The sequence below is a fragment of the Bombyx mandarina genome, chromosome 05 (assembly GCF_030267445.1).
Source record: "Bombyx mandarina strain Sakado chromosome 05, ASM3026744v2".
Classification (NCBI taxonomy): domain Eukaryota; kingdom Metazoa; phylum Arthropoda; class Insecta; order Lepidoptera; family Bombycidae; genus Bombyx; species Bombyx mandarina.
The window spans coordinates 1794626-1821276 of record NC_143212.1 but is presented as its reverse complement, the minus strand read 5'-3'; the positions used below and the strand labels follow the sequence as shown (position 1 = coordinate 1821276).

General features: G+C 38.3%; 2 protein-coding genes across 2 annotated transcripts in view; both read right to left on the bottom strand.

The window, feature by feature from the left end:
- Rab32 (RAS oncogene family member Rab32) overlaps positions 1-1257 on the bottom strand; it is a 32147-nt gene extending 30890 nt beyond the window's left edge. The window contains exon 1 of the mRNA XM_028172576.2: positions 688-1257. Within this exon, the coding sequence (XP_028028377.2) occupies positions 688-816 (129 nt within the window). The 5' untranslated portion in view covers positions 817-1257. The remainder of the gene's footprint in view (positions 1-687) is intronic.
- Positions 1258-5233: 3976 nt separating this feature from the next.
- Positions 5234-26651, bottom strand: part of LOC114241596 (solute carrier family 25 member 32) — a 32078-nt gene continuing 10660 nt past the window's right edge. The window contains exons 4-6 of the mRNA XM_028172457.2: positions 15619-15732; positions 13580-13725; positions 5234-10489 (exon numbers count right to left, since the gene is read on the bottom strand). Of these exons, the coding sequence (XP_028028258.2) occupies positions 10345-10489; positions 13580-13725; positions 15619-15732 (405 nt within the window). The 3' untranslated portion in view covers positions 5234-10344. The remainder of the gene's footprint in view (positions 10490-13579; positions 13726-15618; positions 15733-26651) is intronic.

Genomic DNA, 26651 nt, shown 5'->3' with positions numbered 1-26651 from the left:
ACCACACACCAATTATGCATTCCAGTTTGGAGATGTTTTACAATACAATTGAGACTTTAACCTTATACCTGGGAGTGCGTGACAAAATTCATTTTGTTATTTCTGTGAATTCGGGTAATAACTTAACGCCCTGCGGACCGCGAGCTGGTTCGCTGATCTGAGCAAATCGAAATGAAATTCCAAAATATATATTATTTTATTTATTTATTTATACTTGTTAAATGTACCCGTTGCGATTTGTTTGTTTGTTTGTATTGAATAGGCTCCGAAACTACTGAACCGATTTGAAAAATTATTTCACTGTTTGGAAGCTACACTATTCCCGAGTGACATAGTCATAATATTTTTTGAAAAAATTAGGGATCCTTACTAAAACTCCAATAATGTAACCCAAGGTGTAAAAAAATTACCTAAAACGTTCTTTACATCGCGTGCCCTGCGAAAACTATTGATGATAGAATAAAATAATGTAATACGACTTTGTAGAACATATTATTAATTACAAAAAGTGTTCACGACAGCATAATATATCTAACTATTATAGTTATGCCGCAATAAGTGTTCTTTTATTTTAAAAAATAAAACAACGTCAAATATCGTTGAAATTTTTGTTAAAGACCCGAGCAGAGCCGGATCGGGCCGCTAGTCTATAATAATCTAGTTCACAAAATTCCCCACTCTACTAACCTGAGACAACCATCTTCCATTTCTATTGGCCATAATTCCCTCGTATTTATTTTTACTCTTCGCCTCTGACAGTTCCCTTTGCTTCAGCAACTGCTCGTGTACGTTTTGTTTGTTCAACTGTTTTATCATTCTCACTAATCGTTATTGAAAATCGTCCGTAATTGTTTTCACAGCAGCCCGAGTTACGAACATATTTTGGTATATTTTAAGGTAATAATAAACGGACGCGACAACGCACTCGCCTTCGTGAAATTACACTGAGAAATTATACATACGTTACGTGACTGATTACTCATAAGCGAGACAATTAAAAATATATGTGTGTTATCAATAAGACGAAAATTTCGGATGGTAACACCGGATCACAAAATACCGTTGCTTGACTTGTCAAAAGCCAACAGTCACAGATGGAAAATCGCGATGAAAAAACATAATTAAATCGATAAACTAAAAAAACTGAATATTGGAATAACAATCAGCACAATACACGTATTCTTATCTGCGGCAGGAGTTTGAGTAAAGCGTACGAACATCCGCGAACTCTGTTTGCGCGTTGTTTATATTGTAATTAAGATAATGGCGACTACGTACATAATTTACGATTTCATTTACTGTATTAATTTACCATTTATATCGAATAGCGCTTGAAGGGTCATCGTTCTGCGAACAATAACATTGCTTTCTGATAATAATCGAAGTAAATTAACGCGAACCGCTTTACACTGATAGAAGATACTCACTTTTTTTCTTCAAAACTATAAAAGTCCATCAAACGAATGCTAGACTAATAATATAATTATAATTGAAGCCACATAAAGCCGCCATACTCTTGTGATAATAGGTCAACAAAACTATTATTTAATAAATGCATCGCAATGGCCTTGCTATCGAAATGCTACAAAAAAACAATTATATTTTAAAATATTACGGTTTAATTAAAACGATGGGTAATCTTACTGGTGGTAGGACCTCTTGTGAGTCCGCGCGGGTAGGTGCCACCGCCCTGCCTATTTCTGCCGTGAAGCAGTAATGCGTTTCAGTTTGAAGGGCAGGGCAGCCGTTGTAACTGTACTGAGACCTTAGAACTTACGTCCACCCATCTAAGCAATAAAAAAAATAAAAAAATGGCATACGTTGAGCGGTTTTTTTTTAATTTAATTTTTAGCTTAGATGGGTGGACGACCTCACAGCCCACCTGGTGTTAAGTTGTTACTGGAGCCCATAGACATTTACAACGCAAATGCGCCACCCACCTTGAGATATAAATATATAATATATGTTTAAATATCAATTGCTTATCGGTTTGTGTATATTACAAGATTATCCAGATTCCATTGCAAACATCATCGATTTTTATTTAAAGGCAAAACCGAATTCTGATAGCGGTATGCAAGACTCCTCTCTTATCTCGAATCAGAAGTATTTTTTAAGCTTTGTAGTCGCACTTGACATGTTATCCTCTGGGCCAACAAATAGGCGTATTGCCGGTATTTATGGATGGCGATAACTATTGGCCATGAGGTGGGTCTCAGAATCGCCCGTCTTCGACAACACTACAAAAAATTATGCCTAGGGTTCAGCGCGTCTCACATACTACGACAGGTTCTAAGTAAATAATAATAACTTAATAATAACTGGGAACAAATCACACACGGTCATCCTATTCGAAATTTGGTTTCCCTGTGTTATAGGTACCAAAGAACGACATACATACTTATATACGTTAAAATATATTATATAGGTATATAATACCCAGACGAAGAGCAAACAAACCTTTTCATCACACGAATGTTTACCCGATATGGGAATCAAACCCACGACGAGTCAATCCATACTAATATTACAATGCGAAAGTAACTCTGTCTGTCGCGCTTTCACACCAAAACTACTAAGCAGACTTAAATGAAATTTGGTACACAGATAGTCTAGAGCCTGAGAAAAGACGAAGGCTACTTTTTAATGCGATAAAAGCGTTGTAAAGGGTTGAAAGGAAGAGATGAAAAGTTGTATGGAAGTATCGTCATTTTTAGAGCTAAAAACTTATTTTTTAGGCTGTGGATTCGATATAAAAAAATATGATAGTACTTACAGCTTACATATCAGAATAACACATAGGCTATAATTTATAAAAATATAGTATGATTTGCCCAAAATATAACGATAAATGTCAAGTAAGACGGAAAAAAGTCTGCTATCTGCGAACTATTTTTGCGTTCGCCGCAAAAACCGTTGGAGTATATAAACCGTATATAATGTAAAATAGAAATGATTATCTCAGATAGCCCTACAAAAAGGCCCGTGACAACATACATCTATCTTTTATTTGTAAGCCATTATCGCGTAATAGTGAACCATTAATATAAGAGGAAAGATTAGATTTTTTTTGTTACGTTCTTTTTTATTGTTTACTAGCTTTTGCCCACGACTTCGTCCGCGTGGAATAGTTCACAAATAAATATGCAAAATTAAATGTATATTTTTCAATATTTCTGAGAGATTTTCTTAATATTTGTTTCCGTAAGAACCTTGTACAGAGTATTAGAAAACTACAAAAAAAAATTAAGCCAAATCGGTAAAGCCGTTTTCATGTTATGTCGTGACAACGGAAAACGGGTTTCATTTTTATATATATAGATTACTGTCAGAATATTCGATAAGATTGACCTTATTATATGACTTGAATATTCAATAAGGTCAATAATAAATTACAGTTCAAGAAGCGAAACGAGGGCAGATCGCTAGTCAGTAAATAAATAAGTATCTACATTTTTACACGTTCACAAACAACCACGAAATATATACCTATATAACTATATATAAAAATGAATTGCTGTTCGTTAGTCTCGCTAAAACTCGAGAACGGCTGAACCGATTTGGCTAATTTTGGTCTTGAATTATTCGTCGAAGTCCAGAGAAGGTTTAAAAGGTAGATAAATATGAAAATGCTCGGTATAAAATAAAAATAACAATTTTGTTTTTCCTTTGACGTGTCCCCCGTCGGACGGAATCCTTTTACGTCTTTTATTTATCGACTGAGGCACTACCAAGTCTGCCGGGTCAGCTAGTAAATTAATAAATACTTTCTTGTCTAGTTAGTTGGTTACTAGACTAGCATGTACTAATCCCATGTGTTCCTTTTATTTTATTTTTATATACCTATTCACTTTATACTTTACTCCCTACCTAATCGTTGGTAGCCTAATAAGGGGCTATTCCAACTACACACGGACGGGTCGGTGAGCTCACGGGCTCAAGCTGAGAGTTTGCTAACACTGGCTCTACCAAGAGCAGCGCTTCGCAGAATCTACCATCGCATCGGAATTGCATTTCGAAGTCGTCGTGGCCTAAAGGATAAGACGTCCGTCCGGTGCATTCGTGTGTAGCGATGCACCGGTCTTCGAATCCCACAGGCGGGTACCAATTTTTCTAATGAAATACGTACTCGACAAATGTTCACGATTGACTTCCACGGTGAAGGAATAACATCGTGTAATAAAAATCAAACCCGCAAAATTATAATTTGCGTAATCACTGGTGGTAGGACCTCTTGGGAGTCCGCACGGGTAGGTACCACCACCCCGCCTATTTCCGCCGTAAAGCAGTAATGCGTTTCGGTTCGAAGGGTGGGGTAGCCGTTGTAACTATACTGAGACTTAGAACTTATATCTCGAGGTGGGTAGCGCATTCACGTTGTAGATGTCTATGGGCTCCAGTAACCACTTATCACCAGGTGGGCTGTGAGCTCGTCCAGCCATCTAAGCAATAAAAATAAAAAATTCGTCGTCGTTAGCTTAGTTCAACTACAACTGTAATCTATGACACAATAACTATACTGAGACTTTAGAACTTATATCTCAAAATTATTGGCGCATTTACGTTGTAGAGGCTCTAGTAACCACTTAACATCAGGTGGGCTGTGAACTCGTCCACCCATTTAAGCAATAAAAAAATGGATTACGTTAACTTCATTTAATTCACATAAATAATACACTTAAATATCTGCAGTTTAATATCTATAATTAAACTCATGTAAAACTCACCATTTTGAAATAATGAATACCAGTCTTTTCGCGCCGTTTTTGACAGTTTGCCGAATGACTTTTAATTTTCGTGGGCAAAGGTTCCTTTAGAACCGAACTGGTTTGGGTTTCCCGCGCTGCGAGTGCCGCAATACGCCCGGCCGTGCACATGTCTCGATAAAACTAGCACTTGAATCTACATAGATAACGATATTGATATTCATAACAGCCGTAAAATTATTGGGTTTTTTTATATAATCAAAGAGTAGGAGGTAAAAAAAAATTTTGAATTTACATTATTTCTCGTCGAAGTCTGCATTTATTAATTGGTTGCAAAGGCCGTATCATTATATTCATTGCGAAAATTTCAACAACAAAATCATTTTCAAATATTATAAACCTCCATACGTGTCTAGGTAATCATGGAAGTCATCATTAAGCTCCATAGCATCTGGTCGATAAAAATTTACGAAGGTAACGCAAGTATATTTTTTTATATTTATTCGTAACGAAATAATAACAACCAATAATAATGATAAACATTTATTTGTGATCAAACTCCAAACATTTTCTACGGTCTAAATCTAATATCTATCTAAACTAAGGCAACTTGGCATATCGCATAATTTACAAAATAACGATCAAAGACACGCGTCGCAAATTATCAAAATTATCTCTGGCAATCCAATTTTCTACACAAAACAAAAACACATTATTTATCTTAAGGTAATTTAATAGGTATAAAACCCTACTTGACCATAAACAATTATAATCAAAGTTTTTTTTATTATTCACTTACACAAAATATTCTCCGCTTCATAACTGAACACTAATCTAGAAAATGCATTTAGAATTAAAAAATTAAATCTCATTGGTACATGCATACTGTTTCTCTTTGTTTGTCTTTTTTTAAACATAGCAATCAGTTCTAAATAAATTAAAATTACTTCATACTTTCCATACCATCGCTACTTCTTACATACAAAATCTCGATTCAAGGAAAGCTGACTATTGCCTCGTATTGTGCTATTGACTTATTTAATAATGACATCTCAACTTTACTCATAATTAGGTCAAAGCCAATACAGAACTAGCAGATTGTGATATTTAAATGTTTATTCCGAAAAGAGGTTAAGGAATGCAATCTTCTAAACTTTCTAGAAACTATTAAAAGTCCCCTATTAAAGGGGATTGCCCACTCTCCATAGTGTGCTAGGCCCAAGATGGACATCAAATATTACTCTAAAAATGTACTGATTCAAATTCTTAAATGTATTGGATATCTAAAAAATATATTGAAATTGACGCCACTATTATAAAAAAAAAAATTAAATAAAAAACTCGTTTTGAGGTTAATTTTCTATATAATTAAGTGTCGGATTGTGAGATATTTCAAGAACTTTTCTTTTTTTAATGTTTAAGATGTTCCTAATGTATTTTTATCCAATAGGGTATAAAAACACACTTAATTCTTTAAATATCTATATTTTCTTCATCTTCATACACAATTAGTATCATCTAAAAATAGCAAAGGAGAGCATATACACGGTTTTAAATCTCGGTCAGGGTAAAACCACAATTCACACAATGTTTTTAGTCGTAGTATGAAACGTTATTGATAAAAGTAAAATAAATCGAAGAAAAATCAATACACATCCATTTTGTACGCAAGCACAACACCACAAGCAGCAAGCGAAGTGTCAGTCAGTCAGATTAAATTCAGTGTTGTCAGTATAAAGAAACATAATTACATGAAATTCATATATCGTTTTTTTTTTAAATAACCGATAATTGATTTATATATTAATTTTTTTTTACGAGTATACATTATTTTTTATGTTTTTGTTTTAGTTGTACATATTTAAATAACAATGCTAGTAAAGTTTTTTTTATTGCTTAGATGGGTGGACGAGCTCACAGCCACCCTGGTGTTGCTAAGTGGTTACTCGAGCCCACATACATCTACAACGTAAATGCGCCACCCACTTTGAGATATAAGTTCTAAGGTCTCAAGTATAGTTACAAGTTAAAGTCCAATGGGTATGTCTTCGATGTTATTTTATGTGCATAAAATTCATTAAAATCGATTGATTAATGATAATACTTAAAATGATTTATTTATATGTTTTATTTATATACTCAAAATATTTACTTTATACGTAAAAGGTTTTGAAGCTGGCAATATTTTTCCCGCAAAAATAAAAATCCTTGTTTTTTCAATAGAGTTACTTTTTTTAAACTACTTATTGTAAACTGTAGTGGCGCTTATTTGCAAGAAAGTAAATGCATATTTATTAATGACAAAATTAATGCACTAAGTATTTTTTCTATAATCTATTGTCCGCTTTGGGCCTAAAATGGGCCATCCCCTTTATGACATAATAATATGTACATCTGTTATAGTGTACTGTGGTGTCAAATAAAAAAACCTACAAAAAAAACCATACACATACTTAACATAAAAAGAAATTAGCTTCTACCACAAAAAAAGGAAATAAAAAAAGCATTTACTACGGTGGTGGGAAGGCTCTTTGCGAACGCTCGTGGATCGGTATCACCACGATTCCCATTTCTGCCGCGATGCAATCATGCGTTCCGGCATGAAGGAAGCGTCAACCATTATACAATACAATTCGACTCGTCTTACTTCGACTTCCATCTCATGGCTTTAATTTTACATCTTTCAATTCCGGTAACCACTTTACACCTAATGGGCGGTCAGCTCATTCACTTACCTATGCAACAAAAATATATAAAAAAATTAATTACATTTTCCAAAATTAATTTAACGTATTAATATTCGGGTAACTTCAACATTTAAAAACTTAAAAACATAATAAGGATTTGAACGTTGTTATTTTTTTTTTTAATTATGTTACAGCAATTGTATGCGCTGCTATAATGCCATTACCTTGTTTCAAGAAGAAGAAAGTCATGTTTCTTATAGCAATATAATCTCAAGACTATTCCTGATCACACTTTCTTGCAGTTACCAGAACCCATTACACGTCACAAATGAATTCCAACTTCAAGTGCCTCCGACGGCCCACCCACGACTGCCCCACCCTTAAAACCAGAGCGCGTGACTGTCCTGGGGCTGAAAAGGGCAGGATGATGGTACCCAACCATGCATATACCCAACAATACCGCAAGAAATGTAATAACATTTATTTTAAAATATAAAGTTCTATCTTTATGATGCTTTATTTAATTTTCATTTTTATGATGCTTTACTTTGCTTTCAATTTTATTGGTCACCAGTTGACGCCGGATGCTTTATAGAAAACGTTATCGTTTGACCTTGCCTGTATTTTATAGACCTATAACATGGTAAATACATTGCTTATATTGTCCACAATGTTCGTAAACAGAGCTCACGCTAATACGTTAAAAAAGATATGGTGTCGTGGGACACCAGGTAGGAACGAAGTTCCTTCGGCTAATGTAGAATCGACACAATTTGCAAAAAAAAAATCGTGCTCAATTTTATGTAGGTTTTCTTGATTTTTCTCTTAAATTTTGCTGATTAGTTTTTATTTAAGTATAGGAAAGTATTTAGGAAATTCAGTATTTTAGGAAATAATAAATTACGTAAAATAGAAAGAGAATGGATGAGAGAATTAAAAGAAAGAGGGAGAAAGAGAAAGGTATTATACACTACTCGCTTGTGTATGCGACTGTCGCGCCTGCGCACGTCTCATTTAACGGTTTTATTCCACGCACTTTTTTCCACGGATTTTTTTCCACGCACTTTTTTCCACGGATTTTTTCTTACGGTTTTACTATCACATTTTTTTCAGTACGGTCGCGCAGCAAAATCCCTATCCCCTCCAAGCCTGCCGTAAGGAACTTCGTTCCAAAAGTAAACGTAAAAAATGAAAACTTAACGTGTCCGGTGCCGAGCTCCATCATATCATAATCGTAAATTTAATTGTCACTGTTACGATGCTAATTTTCATAGTAAACACGACTCAGGTAGTTATTTATTTAGAAAAAGCATCATCAAAGTAGGTAACTTAATCAATCATGATAAGGACGTAACTGATTTTTTTCTTTTCATGTACAGGGTGTAATTTATTTTTTTCTAAGCCGAAAAAAGACCTGTTCGTGCTGAACTAAGATACAAAAAAAAACGTTTCATATCAACCAAGTTTTCCATTTCCAATTTTAAACAAAATTGCGATTTTTTCTGTATACACGTTAGGACGCACTGTTTGGTCTGCCTTCATCATAGGTAACCATTAATTCATATCCTGTATATGACTTCCGATTCTTCTTTTTTTTCTTCACACAAGACAAAACTGAATTCTTATGAAATATTTCAAGGGTCGGCTGTGCCTATCTGTAGTGACCATTATTGTTTTTTTTTTAATGCAAATAATTCAGCTATTGTATGTTAAGCGATGGAGGGTATTGTTTATTTTTAATACGCTTTTATTAGCTTCAGACGTATATATGTTTGTAACGGAATCTTTGAACATGATTTTGACCCTTCAAAACGTCGGATTATTCGAAATTTGGTATACTTATTAAGAACCGACGACAATTCCATATTAAAAAAAAACAACAAAAAATTGAAATTCAAATAAAAAATGAAAAATAAATAATAGTTTAAAAAAAAACTAACAAAATACGCTTTTATAGAAAATCCAACTAAAAAATAGAAATTTTTTTTTAATAGATTTGAATTAAAAATAGTGTAATAAAAAATGCTTTTTGTTGTAAAAAAAAGTGTGGGGTGCATGGTATCAGTAGTTATAAATATTTTATGAACAGATATGAGTAGAAGGGTTATTTTGATAATATCCTGAAAAGCACCCCACGCTTTTTTACAATAAAATCATGTTTTTCTTACACTATTTTTAATTCAAATTTATTAAAATTTATAGTGAGGGGCAGATCTCAAGGGTATTTTTATTCAATAAAACTACAGGTTAGTCACTAGTATCGAATTTCGAATTCTAAGCTTTCTTAAACACAAACAATTTTCAATTTTAAAACGATAATAATTACAAGACGCGGGCGCACGCTACTCACACTCAAAACGGAAGCGCCTGGAACATAGATTATACACTCTGTCAAAAGACGGACATAGAGGTAGTTTTCCAATTACAGAGCATAATGCGACTCAGTGACGCACAATGCTGAATTATGCTCAAGCTTAATTGGAACGTGAATTAGTTTTCAAATGCATCAGCACAGTGCGCTAAGTTAGCACAGTTTTAATTAACATTGATTATTTCTAAGAAACTACGACGAAACGAAAGCCTTACAATTTTTTTCAACATTAGATAATATTACTAACGGTAATATAAACAAAATTTCGATCAATGCCAACTTAAAGAAAAAACACTTGTCAATTTTCTGTCACTGAGTCGGTATCGATTGCGAGTATCACGCGAGAGCAGTACTTTTGAGAGTGCTCGATTGTGCAAAGCGTTGCTGTAGTTGGAACATTCAACGTTGAGCATTATGCCGCATAATGCGCTCTTGTGCTGTAATTGGAAAACTACCAGAGATACTAAAAACTATGTATAGCGAGCGGGCATACGGCCGCGAGAGTGACGTACAGGATTTTTATAAAAGCGTATTTTGTTAGTTTTTTTTTAAACTATTATTTATTTTTAATTATTCATCGCTAGGAAGGCAGCTTTATGTCGGCAGCCGGTCGCAGCATGTAGTGCGAGACATTTTCGTATGTCAGGAAAGTGACCATTGTGGCCGGAACGACGCGGATCAAGTTCGGCTTCAAGCCCTTGTAGAAACCGCGCCATGTCTCGTGCCTGCGAAAAAAAAAAACAAAAAAAAACTGATAAATTTTTTTTAATCACCTACGCGTTCGTCACTTACCTCTTCCATTAAATGCATAAGGTTTTAATTTTAGTTGCACATAATTGTATTCCTACTACACGTATTTTATCGGTTGGTTAGATAGAATTCTAAGACCAGATTTTGTTACTAATGCGTTTAGATGTAATCATCTGAATTACTTTTAGTTCGCATTTGGTAGGTATACTTACTTACTTACAGGTCAGGAATACAGTAAGATTTGAACGGAAAAAAAAATGAAAACAAAACTCCAAAAAATCAATTTGCTATCTTTTTTTATTGAATACACAAATTGAAAAGGCTAAAGTCGAAACAGTAGAATTTTTTTATCTATTTGATTAATAGTTATAAAAATATAATAATATTATTTAAGTTCACATTTTGATTTGGTGGCCAGCCACCGATAGAACAACGTTGAACTAAAGCCGTAGTTACATCGTCGAAGCTACGCTTGTGCGACGGGAAGCTATAAATTATGTCAAACTATTTGACGTTTAAACAACAAAGAATACGCCGCTAATAATTCGTTTGTAACGATCCCTAAATAAAATTAAAAATGGTATTTCAATTTTCTACGAAATACATATCTTTAGGACTACTTTTTTTTCATTAATAAAAAACAGATCTTTACACAATCAAATAAATCTACCAGTTTATTTTTTGATAAATACATTTTCAATTTCGATCTATCAACAAATTCAGAACAGTTCAAACAGAAATAGCTTCCGGTCACAAAATTTATATTTTCAACTATGTTATTTCCACAGCTCATTTAATCTTATATGCTTTAGTTTTCTTTGTATTTTCTAAACATCACATTCAAGGATTTGGTTGATTTTTGTTATCATTTTATTCCTTCATCGTTTTCAACAGTCACTTAAATTTTCATTGACATTCATGACTACCAGTGAATAAGAAAAAATAAATATTCAATTATTACTGTGAATCAAAATGTGATTAAAAATGTATGTTAACGTTTCTTTGCTGCGCGTGATAGTGCCGTATGTGAAATTCAGTTATCTTTATTATTTTCACCTTTCCAAATATTGGATTCTTTTTTATCTAAACATTATGTGCAATTGTACTATTTTTTTTAAATTTAATATTATATTATGAGGGAACAAGAGGCGGTACCGAAAAAACAAACAAGTTCAACATATAAAAATTTCATTTTCATCTATCCAACTATTATTTTTTAAAGCTTTTCGAGCTTCCTCATGATTTCCTAGACGAGTGACGGGAAGCGAGAAGAAGCGATGCGACGCGATTTGAAATAAAATTTTCATAACTACTTGACGCGTTGACTGCCACGCAGGTCACCCGTGCCCTACGCGGCGCACTGAACTTTAGTGACTGAAGTAATTATGTCGATTACTGTTATTAAGACGCCGGAATATTTAGCAGATTCTGGGAAAGACGAATCCAAAGATACTGAGAATGAACCTATTTTTAAGAGACCAGGCAATTAGACAATCCAGTGGCTTAGTAACAGGAATCGACATTAATAACTTCAGTGCGCCGCTTAGGGCACCGGTGACCTACATGGCGGTCAAAGGGCTAAGAGTCGTCCGCTATTAACCTCTAAGACAAAATGTTGCTTTAAAAAACTCGGTAAACTCCTTAATTACGTTTATACTAAAAATAGTAGTTTGCCTTCTATCTTTTTCGATTTCTTTTTGTAAAGTTATTATTGAATGTAACGACTTATCTCTGCGCGTTTTCCGCATTTTACTAAGAACGACTAACAAATCTTAAATTCGACGCATCATAAACCAAAGCACGCTTGGCCGCAAGTTGATTACGTTACGGCCTGGGCACTATTACTTTTTAATTTTAATTTATTCAACGTTGCGCATCGCATCGCATCGCTTCTCTGCATCACTCTCGTCGCCCACACAAAACAAAGCCTAAATCTCTTTTAACTTGAATTTAATATTGGTCAAAAACAAGTTCAAATAAAACCTAACGTCGTCTCACCACACATGTAACGTTATCTTTACGAATAACTATTTAGAAAGTGTCTTTTAATAATCCCATTACAAAAATATTTCAGAAAGACACCAACAATAATACATAAATACACGCTATTATCACAAAAAAAAATTAAAAACTAAAAAATTGCGCTAAGCATGGCAACACCTAAATACGCTTAGAATGTTGCCAGCATCGTTAAATTAATTTGATATCTGATGGGAAAGAGTATCGAAACTAAGTTTTATGTGAGTTAGAACACAACATATGTCGTGAGACTGATTACAATGATAATTTATTAATGAATTCTTTTCAGCAACATCAAAATTGAACAAAGTTTTACACGTCACTGTTTTGTGACAGTAGTCCTGCTCTAATACAGTACATAATAATATAATAATTTAATCATTACAACATAAAGAACAACCATTTCAGGAAGCATTCATAGTCTATTTTAAAATACTACAATTCGTTTAAAACTTCCATACATTACGTGCCAAATATACAATTTCTAGCGTTAGTGCCAAAAATTTGTCACAATTATAAATAGTTCCATTACAGAAACTAGAACCCAACATTTACATATTTCGTCGATAGTTATACAGTATACAAAATGCAATAAATCAATCGGGAAAACACTACAATGAGGATTAAATTAATTTCTGCTTAAACACTAAAATGCTTACCTTACTCAAACAATCCACAGACAACCGAAAACTAAGATCGTACATCCACTAATAGCTACAAAACAATTTACTTTTTTTTAATTATGAAATTAAGCTTTAATAATCATCACAATTTCTTCCAATCAAAAATTCAAAACGAATCCGCTAAATTATTAATAGCTCGATCCAATAACCCTGTTAGAATGAGCTGTCCAACAAAAAAAAAGAGAACATAAAATAAATAGTCTTAACACAAATTTCCCATCAGATACAAAATAAATATAATTATAAACGTTTCAATCGTTGTTGGTGAATTTCTCCCATATAAGCATAACGAGGCATATGTTTGGTGTTACGTGCAGTAGGTACGGCGTTAGGCCTTTGTAGAAGCCCCTTACTCTTTCGTACCTCCAAGTCTCGGTGATGCAGTGCCAGGCTCCATTGTACGTCCTGTGCTGATCTTGGAGACGCGCTCTCACGACTTGGTAAGGGTATGTCGCGCCCGCCGCTATCAATTTCGATATTGCAGCAAATGTCAAATATTCGACGGACGTCTGTAAAAGACGACAATAACGATATATAATTCAGAATCGGCGGCAAAAGCGATCATGCCATAGCTTCGTATTGGTGTGCGAGAATAAAAACTACAGTCGCCGTGGCTTAAAGGATAAGACATCCGGTGCATTTGTATCTAGCGATGCACCGGTTTTCGAATCCCGCAGGTGGGTACCAATTTTTCTAATGAAATACGTACTTAACAAATGTTCACGATTGAATTCCACGGTGAAGGAGTAACATCGTGTAATAAAAATCAAACCCGCAAAATTATAATTTGCGTAATTACTGGTGCTAGGACCTCTTGTGAGTCCGTGCGAGTGGGTACCACCACCCTTCCTATTTCTGCCGTAAACAGTAATGCGTTTCGGTTTGAAGGGTAGCAGCCGTTGTAACTATACTGAGACCTTAGAACTTATATCTCAAGGTGGGTGGCGCATTTACGTTGTAGATGTCTATGGGCTCCAGTAACCACTTAACACCGGGTGGGCTGTGAGATCGTCCACCTTTCTAAGCAAAAAAAATATATATTATTATTATCAGCAACTTATTTAGATTTTTTTTAGGATTTCGGTTGTCTTAAACATAATTAAGACTACTTCTACGTTTTTATCTCGCATTTATTATTGTCATTTCGTCTGTAACAGTCGTTAATGACCACGAAAACTGTAAAGTACTCGAAACGTCACAATTAATTTAATAACAATAATATACGTGAAATTAGAAGTGATTCTAGGAAGTTATTTGTAGATTCATTTAATGTTTGTTTACATATTGACGATTCGCAGCCGCTGAGCTGTACGAGTAAATATAGCATCGAATCTATAGCAGCGTAGTGGATTACAAGCGTATTTCGATTAGGTCTTCGTACACGTAACATGTCTGGCATGAGTCCAACTATACCCTACGTAAGACTAGTTGGGTGTAAATAGACAGTGAACATGAAGCATCTAATGAAATTTATTGACATTTACGAACAATCTTAGAACATTTTTCCCCAGACAATTTGGACCAAAAGATAACAACAGTTTTGTAAAGTATATTTATGACATTGCACAACATTTAATGTAATTTTTATATAAATCTCTAGTCTAAGTCTATCTGTGTTCATAACGCTTGCAACCCCAGCGAAATATAGGGAGCTCATTAAAACAAAAAATCGTGATCAGAATTCGTTAGATAATAGTGTATGTCATTTTAAAATAATTTGGCAGATATTTGGAAGAGTCTCACAGTCATATAAACAAGATTCAGGAATGCATTTTAAAAAGATCCCTTCGTGGACTTCATAAACATTAATAACACGACATTCAGTGCTTTTTTTTATTTTTGCAATGTCTATATATCAATGTGAGTTGTATATTGCCTTTATGTTGTAGAGGAGTGTTTTCTTGAACTTGATTTCTTCTCTGTATATCAGGACATGACATTTTTACTTTACGTACTGTGCATCTTCAAACTATTATTTTTATGGCACTTAATCAAGCAACAAGAGCTTGGCTTTTTCAAGATAAAAAATAACCACTAAGCTACTTCTTAAACTTCTCAATTTGATTTCCAAATTTCAGATATTTTATATCAAAAACTAATCATTCTCATGTTTACAAGAGGTCCTGTTTTCAAAATGGACAAAAACAAAGACCAGAAACTCACATTCAATTTTCAAATTACCCAGCATCCATAATCTATATTAGTAATATTTTAATACTGTTCCATCTATAGTCCAAATAAAGTTTACAGGAACAGTGAAAAATTTCCCCGAAAATTTGGGTAATTCAAAAACCACTTAACTGTTGCGATGATTTCAATAACTTGTGTGAACGCCGTGTACTCAAGGTAATGAACTCCAATGTTCATGCAGCAGTTTTTACGCTAATAAAAATAAAACATACCAATTTTATGTCAATCGGTAGATTCCTGTACTGGTTGTATCTGTTCTTCATTTCCTCGTAGGTCATGAACTGGAGGGCTCCGTGGGACACGCCAAACATTCCAGGAACGAAACCCTGCAATTAGAAAAAACAAAAATGGTCACATTGCACTGTAAGCATCACAATATATTTACTGGACTGTAAGGTTCACGCATAGATAAAATAAGAAAACTACATGTTTCAGTCAGACATGATCGTATGCTGAATGAATTTAATTGTAAAAACAAATTTAATTCCCACCAGAGATCTATCGTATCATGTGCTGCATGAGGTAATCTCAAATAATTAAAAGTACTCGAATGAGGTTTCGGTATTGATGGCCAAAAAAAAGTTGTCTCCTGTGTAATATTGAAAACAATGTGCCACAATGCACAATATGTGCACAATGTGCCATATTGAAATTGAAAACAATACAGTATTTACTGCCTTCGAAGCCACTACTACATATAAATATACATATTTGCGATCAAACGACTCTGTCTAATATGTTATAACCAAAAACATGAGTTACCTTTTCTATACAAAAAAAAAAACGGACCACGTTAAAATTTTCCACAAACCTACTAGAGCATCAATATTTCCAATTAAAAGCGCTTTTTTTACACACTCCGACACGACACAGGATTAAAATAAAAATGACTTAGCCGGAGGCTGTCCAAAACACGGACAGGTCGCTTGCGTCACGTTTATCCACGTTTGGTGAAGCTAGCATAACCCCCTTGCATAGGTAGGCAAAAAAAACAACAAAAAAACGCTTTTTCTTTTCTTTAAAGACTGATAGCATTTAGTTGATCCGCCTCTGTATCCCTATCTTGGTCAGCCCTGACATTGGCGAATTCAATATCGTTGAGCCTGTACCCGTGCCGATATATCGTTCTCATACCGGAGGTTATAAAGCCGCTCATTAATGTCAACACACACAATCACATTTCCGTTCAAACGTGGAGCATGTCTATTTAAAACAATAATTACATACGTTCCTCGCCAGCACCACCACATTAATAACAAAACGACTCATGAAAGAACTACATTACCTACTACAATGCGTCACATGAAGCAACTATTGGAGATATAATAATATATACATATTATATATATTTGGCAAGCTTTTGTTTACTTATGCTTTTTGAGACGAACGTAAATGTATTATTATTTTTTCCTACCTATGCTGACAGCCTTGAGAGGCTATATCAGCATTACCCTAGCGTGTAGGTGAGGTGTCGGGGCTCAAACCGGAGGTGTTGCTAACACTTGCCCTAGCAAGAGCAGTGCTTCACAGAATCTACCACCGGATCGGAAACGCGACCCACTGAGAATATCCGGCGAGAAACGTCTGTGGGTTCGTAAATGTATAGAAAACGTAAGAAAGCGTTTGCTTATTACTAAAGTCAATGACGTAACACGAAAATAATTATCAAAACATCGGCAATTATGTAACGAGATAATATTTTGATTTACGTCAACGATTCGCGAAAAACTCCTCCTCTTTATGATAAAAGTTATAATAAATTATTAAAGTTATAAATAAACCAAAATGTTTAAATATATATTTTTATTTAATAATTCCTTTTTTATAGTCAACCAAATCAAACGACATTCAAAAACGTGCGATCATAAATATTGAATGAATTCTTCGTAGTCGCACACAGGCCGAGATCGAAAGCCAAAAAATAAAGAACACGTCGTTTTCCACGTCCATTGTTATTCATTCACCCAGACGGATTTACACATTTTTGCCGTGACGACAATCACCTGACCGACTCTGAGATAAGCCGCGACTTGACATTATAGAGGAACAGGAAACAAAAATTTTGCGAACATACTTAATCAATCATTCATGAATCTAAGACTTTTCCGCAACAGTGGCAGTTTTTTTTTTTAAATATCAAACTCAATCTTCTATAGTATTAAAATGAAATGAATAAAAATTCGATCACATTGTATGTTTAAAAAACGGAATCTTCTTTTTGTCCACCTTATCCCACTAGGTGGGGTTGGTAATTTTTCTCTTCCATTCTCTTCTATTAGCCGTCATCTCAACACTCACTCCTCTCTCTCTCATATCGTCATTCACACATTCCATCTATGTCTTTTTCGGTCGACCTCTTCCCCCTCTACCTTGCACTACCATTTCCATACATCTCCTAATCACATGCATCTTCTCTCTACGCATCACATGTCCATCCCATTCCGATAGAGGCACCCGTCACGTGCGGACGTGCTCATCGTCCACTCGATCGCCCGGTCTTTGTTCGCCCGGTCTTTGTTCGCCCGGCTTTTGTTAGCCCGGCCATTGTTCGCGCGGCCTGTGTTCGTGATATATCTGCCGACCAAGTGTGTTTCCTGGAAGCTTTTATTTGTTTTGTTTTAGTTATTTTTGTGTTCGTGGAACATTTGCCGACAAAGTGTTTTCCTGCAAGTATTTATTTGTTTTGCTTCTTTTTGTAATTTCTGTTTTGTTGTGCTTTTTCTTTGTCCTGTAGTAATCGCGCCGCATTGCCACCTGTGTTCAATAGAACCGCTCAGGTCCGAGAAGTTGGGGCCTCGCCGCAAGGCGAGTGTTTTCAAGACCCGGGGCCGCCCCACCTGGGTACTCAGCGATCATGGACGCTGTATTCGTGGAATTCCTCCGACTTCGTCACCCACAGCTCGCCTCAGAGTTTCTGGCTTTCAAGGCCAATCACACTGCGAGCTCTCTCGAAGACTCCGCCGTGCTCGCTGCTCCTGCGTCGCCTGTACCTGCGTGCAAAGCGTCTACATCGAGCACCGCAGCCTCCGTCGTGCCTGCCGTTCCCGCGTCGCCTATACTAGCGAGTAAAACTACTGCGTCGTCCGCCGTGGCCACCGTTCCAGCAGCGCGATCATCCGCGGCCTCCGTCGCGCCCTCCAAAACTCCTGCTTGTAGGTCACCTGCGCCCGCCTCCTCGTCCTCCGACTCTGACTCGGAGATGGAGGTCGACCTCGCCCCCGCCTCATCGACGGATGGATTCACCCTGGTACAAAAGGGTAAGAAGCGTGCTGCGGAGTCTCGAGCTCTCGCGGCCGCTAAAATTAGCAAAGCCGCGAACGCGTCGCGCCCCCGCCCTCAGACTCCCGTTGCGCCACCAGCCCGTGCCACTCCGTCGCCGCGACCGGTGGCGCAATCTAAAACTCAGACCCCTCCCCCGGTTATCCTTCAAGAGAAGGCAGCTTGGGACCGAGTTTCCCTGGCCCTTAAGGCCAAAAATATTAATTTTGCCAGCGCCCGTAATCTCGCCAACGGGATTCAAATAAAAGTAACGACACCCGACGACCATAGGGCCCTCTCAAGTTACCTCCGAAAGGAGCGTATAAGTTTCCACACTTATACGCTCCAGGAGGAGCGCGAACTCCGCGTTGTCATACGTGGAATCCCGAAGGAGCTAGATGCCGATCTCGTCAAGGCAGATCTGATAGAACAAGGCCTACCAGTAAATTCCGTGCACCGCATGCACACCGGCCGCGGTAGGGAGCCATACAATATGGTTTTAGTCGCCCTCCAGCCTACCCCCGAGGGTAAGCAAATTTTTAACATTCGGACCGTCTGTAGGCTCTCCGGTATTGCCGTCGAAGTCCCCCATAAAAAAGGCACTCCTAGTCAGTGCCATAACTGCCAACTGTACGGGCACTCTTCCCGTAACTGTCACGCGCGCCCCCGATGTGTTAAGTGTTTGGGCGATCACGCCACGGCCCTCTGCGCTCGCGACCAAAAAACCGCGACGGAACCGCCTAGCTGTGTCCTGTGCCGAACACAAGGTCACCCCGCGAACTACCGTGGATGCCCCCGAGCTCCAAAAATAAATCGCCGCGTCGCCCGTCAAAACCGCCTCCGAGCTTCCGGCCCAGACATCAAAGCCACGGTACCCTCTGTGCCGAAGGCTAAGCCTGCTTTCGTGCCGGTGTCGGTGCCCAGCGTCTCGGCTTGGGCTAAACCGTTGCCGTACACGAACACGGCTACAACTCTCTCCCCCGCGACTCGTCCCACCCCCGCGATACGTCCCTCCCCCGCGACCTGCCCTCCGACCGCGTCCGAAAATCTCGCTCTAGCGATCGACTTTTTTCAGTCGATCAACTTTGAGCGTGTTAACGCTTTGGGTGACGCCATTCGCGCCGCCTCCACTGCACAACATTTCATCGCCGTTGTGCAAGAATACGCTGACGTATACGCGTCGTTAAATACGTACGTCCTCCCCTCACTCCGCCGGTAATCAATGGCGTACATTAGTAGAATAAAACCCTTATCCGTAACAATAGGATTTTTTAACGCTTACGGTCTCGCAAATCAACGTGATCAGGTTTGTGATTTTTTGCGTGACCATCAAATTGACATTTTCTTAGTGCAGGAGACCCTACTTAAGCCCGCGCGCCGTGACCCTAAAATCGCGAACTATAACACGGTCAGGAACGACAGGCTCTCTGCCCGTGGTGGTGGTACCGTTATTTACTATAGAAGAGCCCTGCATTGCGTCCCGCTCGATCCTCCCGCGCTCGCTAATATCGAAGCATCAGTGTGCCGAATCTCACTGACGGGACACGCGCCGATCGTTATCGCGTCCGTTTATCTTCCACCAGATAAGATCGTTCTAAGCAGTGATATTGAGGCGCTGCTCGGTATGGGGAGCTCTGTCATTCTGGCGGGCGACCTAAATTGTAAACACATCAGGTGGAACTCACACACCACAACCCCGAATGGCAGGCGGCTTGACGCGTTAGTCGATGATCTCGCCTTCGATATCGTCGCTCCGTTAACCCCGACTCACTACCCGCTAAATATCGCGCATCGCCCGGATATACTCGACATAGCGTTATTAAAAAACGTAACTCTGCGCTTACACTCGATCGAAGTAGTTTCAGAGCTAGATTCAGACCACCGTCCCGTCGTCATGAAGCTCGGTCGCGCTCCCGATTCCGTTCCCGTCACGAGGACTGTGGTGGATTGGCACACGCTGGGCATCAGCCTGGCTGAATCTGATCCACCATCGCTCCCGTTTAACCCGGACTCTACCCCGTCTCCTCAGGATACCGCTGAAGCCATAGACATCTTAACATCACACATCACCTCGACATTAGATAGGTCATCGAAACAAGTTGTAGCGGAGGACTTCCTTCACCGCTTCAAATTGTCCGACGATATTAGGGAACTCCTTAGAGCTAAGAACGCCTCGATACGCGCCTACGACAGGTATCCTACCGCGGAAAATCGTATTCGAATGCGTGCCCTACAACGCGACGTAAAGTCTCGCATCGCCGAAGTCCGAGATGTCAGATGGTCTGATTTCTTAGAAGGACTCGCGCCCTCCCAAAGGTCTTACTACCGCTTAGCTCGTACTCTCAAATCGGATACGGTAGTAACTATGCCCCCCCTCGTAGGCCCCTCAGGCCGACTCGCGGCCTTTGATGATGACGAAAAAGCAGAGCTGCTGGCCGATACATTGCAAACCCAGTGCACGCCCAGCACTCAATCCGTGGACCCTGTTCATGTAGAATTAGTAGACAGTGAGGTAGAACGCAGAGCCTCCTTGCCACCCTCGGATGCGTTACCACCCGTCACCCCGATGGAAGTTAAAGACTTGATCAAAGACCTACGTCCTCGCAAGGCTCCCGGTTCCGACGGTATATCTAACCGCGTTATTAAACTTCTACCCGTCCAACTCATCGTGATGTTGGCATCTATTTTCAATGCCGCTATGGCGAACTGTGTCTTTCCCGCGGTGTGGAAAGAAGCGGACGTTATCGGCATACATAAACCCGGTAAACCAAAAAATCATCCGACGAGCTACCGCCCGATTAGCCTCCTCATGTCTCTAGGCAAACTGTATGAGCGTCTGCTCTACAAGCGCCTCAGAGATTTCGTCTCATCCAAGGGCATTCTCATCGATGAACAATTCGGATTCCTTACAAATCACTCATGCGTTCAACAGGTGCACCGCCTCACGGAGCACATTCTTGTGGGGCTTAATCGACCAAAACCGTTATACACGGGAGCTCTCTTCTTCGACGTCGCAAAAGCGTTCGACAAAGTCTGGCACAATGGTTTGATTTTCAAACTATTCAACATGGGCGTGCCGGATAGTCTCGTGCTCGTCATACGGGACTTCTTGTCGAACCGCTCTTTTCGATATCGAGTCGAGGGAACCCGCTCCTCCCCACGACCTCTCACAGCTGGAGTCCCGCAAGGATCTGTCCTCTCACCCCTCCTATTTAGCTTATTCGTCAACGATATTCCCCGGTCGCCGCCGACCCATTTAGCTTTATTCGCCGACGACACGACTGTTTACTATTCTAGTAGAAATAAGTCCCTAATCGCGAAGAAGCTTCAGAGCGCAGCCCTAGCCCTAGGACAGTGGTTCCGAAAATGGCGCATAGACATCAACCCAGCGAAAAGTACTGCGGTGCTATTTCAGAGGGGAAGCTCCACACGGATTTCCTCCCGGATTAGGAGGAGGAATCTCACACCCCCGATTACTCTCTTTAGACAACCCATACCCTGGGCCAGGAAGGTCAAGTACCTGGGCGTTACCCTGGATGCATCGATGACATTCCGCCCGCATATAAAATCAATCCGTGACCGTGCCGCGTTTATTCTCGGTAGACTCTACCCCATGATCTGTAAGCGGAGTAAAATGTCCCTTCGGAACAAGGTGACACTTTACAAAACTTGCATAAGGCCCGTCATGACTTACGCGAGTGTGGTGTTCGCTCACGCGGCCCGCACACACATAGACACCCTCCAATCCCTACAATCCCGCTTTTGCAGGTTAGCTGTCGGCGCTCCGTGGTTCGTGAGGAATGTTGACCTACACGACGACCTGGGCCTCGAATCAATTCGGAAATACATGAAGTCAGCGTCGGAACGATACTTCGATAAGGCTATGCGTCATGATAATCGCCTTATCGTTGCCGCCGCTGACTACTCTCCGAATCCTGATCATGCAGGAGCCAGTCACCGTCGACGCCCTAGACACGTCCTTACGGATCCATCAGATCCAATAACCTTTGCATTAGATGCCTTCAGCTCTAATACTAGGGGCAGGCTTAGGGACCCCGGTAACCGTACTCGTCGAACTCGACAAAGAGGTCGACGTGCAACCTAACCCATGCATCAGCCCGCTGAGTTTCTCGCCGGATCTTCTCAGCGGGTCGCGATTCCGATCCGGTAGTAGATTCATTCGCGAAACAATTGCTCTTGAGTTGTTAGGTCTCCTTCGGAGGCGCTCGGGCAGTTGTTAGCAAATCCCACCCCTCTTGGCTGAGCCTTTGCTTGCCCACCTGTCCTGGTGAAACTGGAAAGGCCTTCGGGCCACCAGTAAACTTTCAATCATAAAAAAAAAAAAAAAAAAAATGTCCATCCCACGCTAACCATCCGCTCTTTAATAACGATAATTAAGGCGATCGTCCTAAAACAATCAATTGCAATCAATCAAAAAATTAATTGCTGTTCGTTAGTCTCACTAAAACTCGAGAACGCCCGGGCCGATTTGACTAATTTTGGTCTTGAATTATTTGTGGAAGTCCAGAGAAGGTTTAAAAGGCAGATAAATATGAAAATGCTGGAATGAAATAAAAATAACAATTTTGTTTTTCCTTTGATGTGTCCCGGACGTCGGACGGATTCCTTTCGTTTATTTTAAGTTTATTTTATACAAAAGTATAAGCTTTTTATTTATCGATTGAGGCACTACGAAGTCTGCCGGGTCAGCTAGTCACCAATATAAAACTACATACTTATATTTGTATGTTTTACTAATTCGAGTTATGACAACGTGACGCATGTAATAAAACTTTTATTACGTAACATTATATATTCCTTTGTTTACATCAACAGATAAACTTGTACACGTAACGTTTTCTCGTTAATTATCGTTGTTTTCGCTCGTGTTTGCGAAGCGTGCGCAACGTGCAGCTTACATTCGTTCGTCATATCGATGCGGTCGAGTCACGTGTCAAACGTGACTTAAGCGTACACTGTAATAGAGTTTTACTACCGCATCACCCGGCAACAAAGCAGAGCTCATCCCTAACACCGGATAACGGTGCGATGATCGCCGGTGCCTCATAAAGGATCGTTTCTGCCCTGTCCCCCCATCCGCTATGACGTTTTTTTCTTTAAAATATCAAGGATTTAATAGGCAGCTTGGTACAATCTGAGTATTTAATTTCTACGGTTTAACTACATCTGCCTCGTGGCAAACCGACATACAAATATTATTGTAGATTTTGTTACAGTATTAGATATAGTATCTTGTATTCATACAAAATTGTTCAGATAAATTTATATCGTCAGTTTTAATAATTAAATAAATTTGATTTAACCCAACTCATTATTTTTTATATCTTTTTTAAAATATTTTAAATAAATTGTAAATCAAATTCATCAAAAACAATATAAGAATTTTGTTAAAGTTTATTGATGAATACAGTTGATTCACAATGTTATATAAATATTGAGAAATAATGTGTTTTTCAAACCCTTTATCTCCATTGAACTTTGTCCGATCAAAAACATTAACATATCAAGTCGCCAGCTGAATACTAAATAATTAATGAATAATAAATTATGATTATTATTCTAGCAAACACTAGTCCGTTTAAAATGTAAACTTTATGTACTTTTTTATTATGCATTTCTCAAACAGTTACGTCTGCCGATTTGAAGGATGAGGCAGCCGTTATACTAGAAACTTCACAGATGTCTATAGACTCCTCATAAAACATATATCTAATGTAATAAACATAATAATATAATGAAGGAATGGTTTTGAAAAAAAAAATCTTTAATTTTGAATTTCATCATTATCAGACATTACCAACGTCGTCCCGTCTTGAACGGGACTGTCCCTTTTTATAATTACGAGTCCCGGTGTCCCCGAAATGAACTCTGGAACGCAAAATTGTACAGTTTCCGGCCAAACGCGAGCGGTGTTAGTTATATTAAAGCAAATTTGTACCTCTAATAAATATAAATATAACTAAACGTCCTGAGTATCTTCGAGTTCTTTAATTCGTAATTTTCAAGCTAACTTTTCCGAATAATAACTTTTAAAAAGTACTGTTTTTTTTCTTTCATTATGTATCTGTCAATTGTCTCAAATGAACCAACGTCCCGTTTTGAGTAAAAATATAAATGGTCACGTTAGATATTACGTCTTAATAGCGCAATCTTCTTCTTCTAATAATCGACCCGCGTTAGTGCTACTCACATTTATCTTCGTTCTTACGTCTATTCTTGCCTTTTATAACAACAACTGAGGCACGTCTCTCATTAGCCTAAAACTTCCGATAACACAATCCCGCTTGCAATTGTTCGACCTCAAACCGGAGCTCCGCGGTCGTATTACGTATACAAACAGACATAGGACCACACTGATATAAATAGGTCATCGTATACTTAAACGAGACACTGAATTGCGGTGTTCAAATCACACACATCAAATTGCGTTAGCGTAGTATGGACATGTGATGCGTAGAGAGAAGATGCATGTGACTAGGGGATGTATGGAAATTGTAGTACAAGGTACAGGGGGAAGAGGTCGACCGAAGAAGACATGGATGGAGTGTGTGAATGACGATATGAGAGAGAGAGAGAGGAGTGATGATCATACACAAAGAAGTGAATATATTCTTTTATTGGACACCATCCAGCCAAACCGCTGCCTATCACTAAGGACTCGTATCAAAGTCCGTAGAAAAAGAAAAGTATTACAAAAAAAAACAGAACACGAGAAAACACCATGTAGAAGAAGACATTTCAGGGTGTGATGGTGCGCGCCAAAAAGATCTCTAGAAACGCTTTGTGTAGTAGAGTAGTAGGAAGGATGTTATGATGATAAAAAGATGATGACAGGTCCATCTCGTACGACTTCTTAGCTACTTCCTATGGAATACACGATAAAACCAAAGTACTACCACAGAGATTTGACATCCAGAATTCAAGGAGAATTAAAAAAGAAACGGAGAAATACTTATTTACGATCACAAGGTCAGATATCTTCACTAACTCGAACACGAGGGGGCGACACGAACGATAAAAAAACCGTCTTATCAACAGTGGAAAACATTGGAAAACGAACTAACCGTGAATGATGATAAGGTTCAATCAAGCTTTACACGCGTAACAATACCAAGGCATACGTGTGTGTATTTTAACTATTAAGTGTGCGTCTTACGTTTTGCATCAAAACATATTCTCTAGTCTAGCTTCAATGAATAATAAAATTCGTATAGTAAATTTAGACCGTGAGGTGAGAAAGGTACATAAATTTAGTATGTAAACAAACGGATCAGCCTGGAATTACGTTTGGGTACAGCATTATAATCTTGAAAACAGTTGAAGCCAACGATATAATAATGAGATTTTAAATATCTACTTTGGGAGTTGTTAACGACAAAGGGAAGATATTCCACAGAGCGGGTGATATTGCTCAGTAGACCGACAGTCCTAATGTTAGTTTTCGGAACTTGTATATACGCAAGCTTATCTTCAAAATGCCGTAAGCGAGATTCTGGCAACTGTGACATATTTTGTGTTGTATAATAGCTACCACCATCGGTCCAAGATCGGATATGGAAAATGTTCCATATCCGATCTTGGAAACATGCAATATCGATTCGGGTCACATCATCGATTCGGGACAGCGAAATGAAATGTTCGAATAATTAAAAAGCAATTCAACACGACTGACGCCCTAAATTTGAATTCAAATTGAAACGTGAAGTGTTTAGTTAAAAACATAATGAGGCCCTAAAGCCTTGTTCGGACTAGGCGAGTATTTTAGTCGAGTACCGAGTAATTTAGTGGCTAAGCTACTCGCTACTCGCCCGAAAAAATAGAAAAAAATGGATTGACTTGACTAAATTATTTACTAACCTACTCGACTAAATTTTTGGTGCTCAGACACATTTAGCTACTAAATTACTCGGTACTCGACTAAAATACTCGCCTAGTCCGAACAAGGCTTAACAGAGGTCCAATGCGA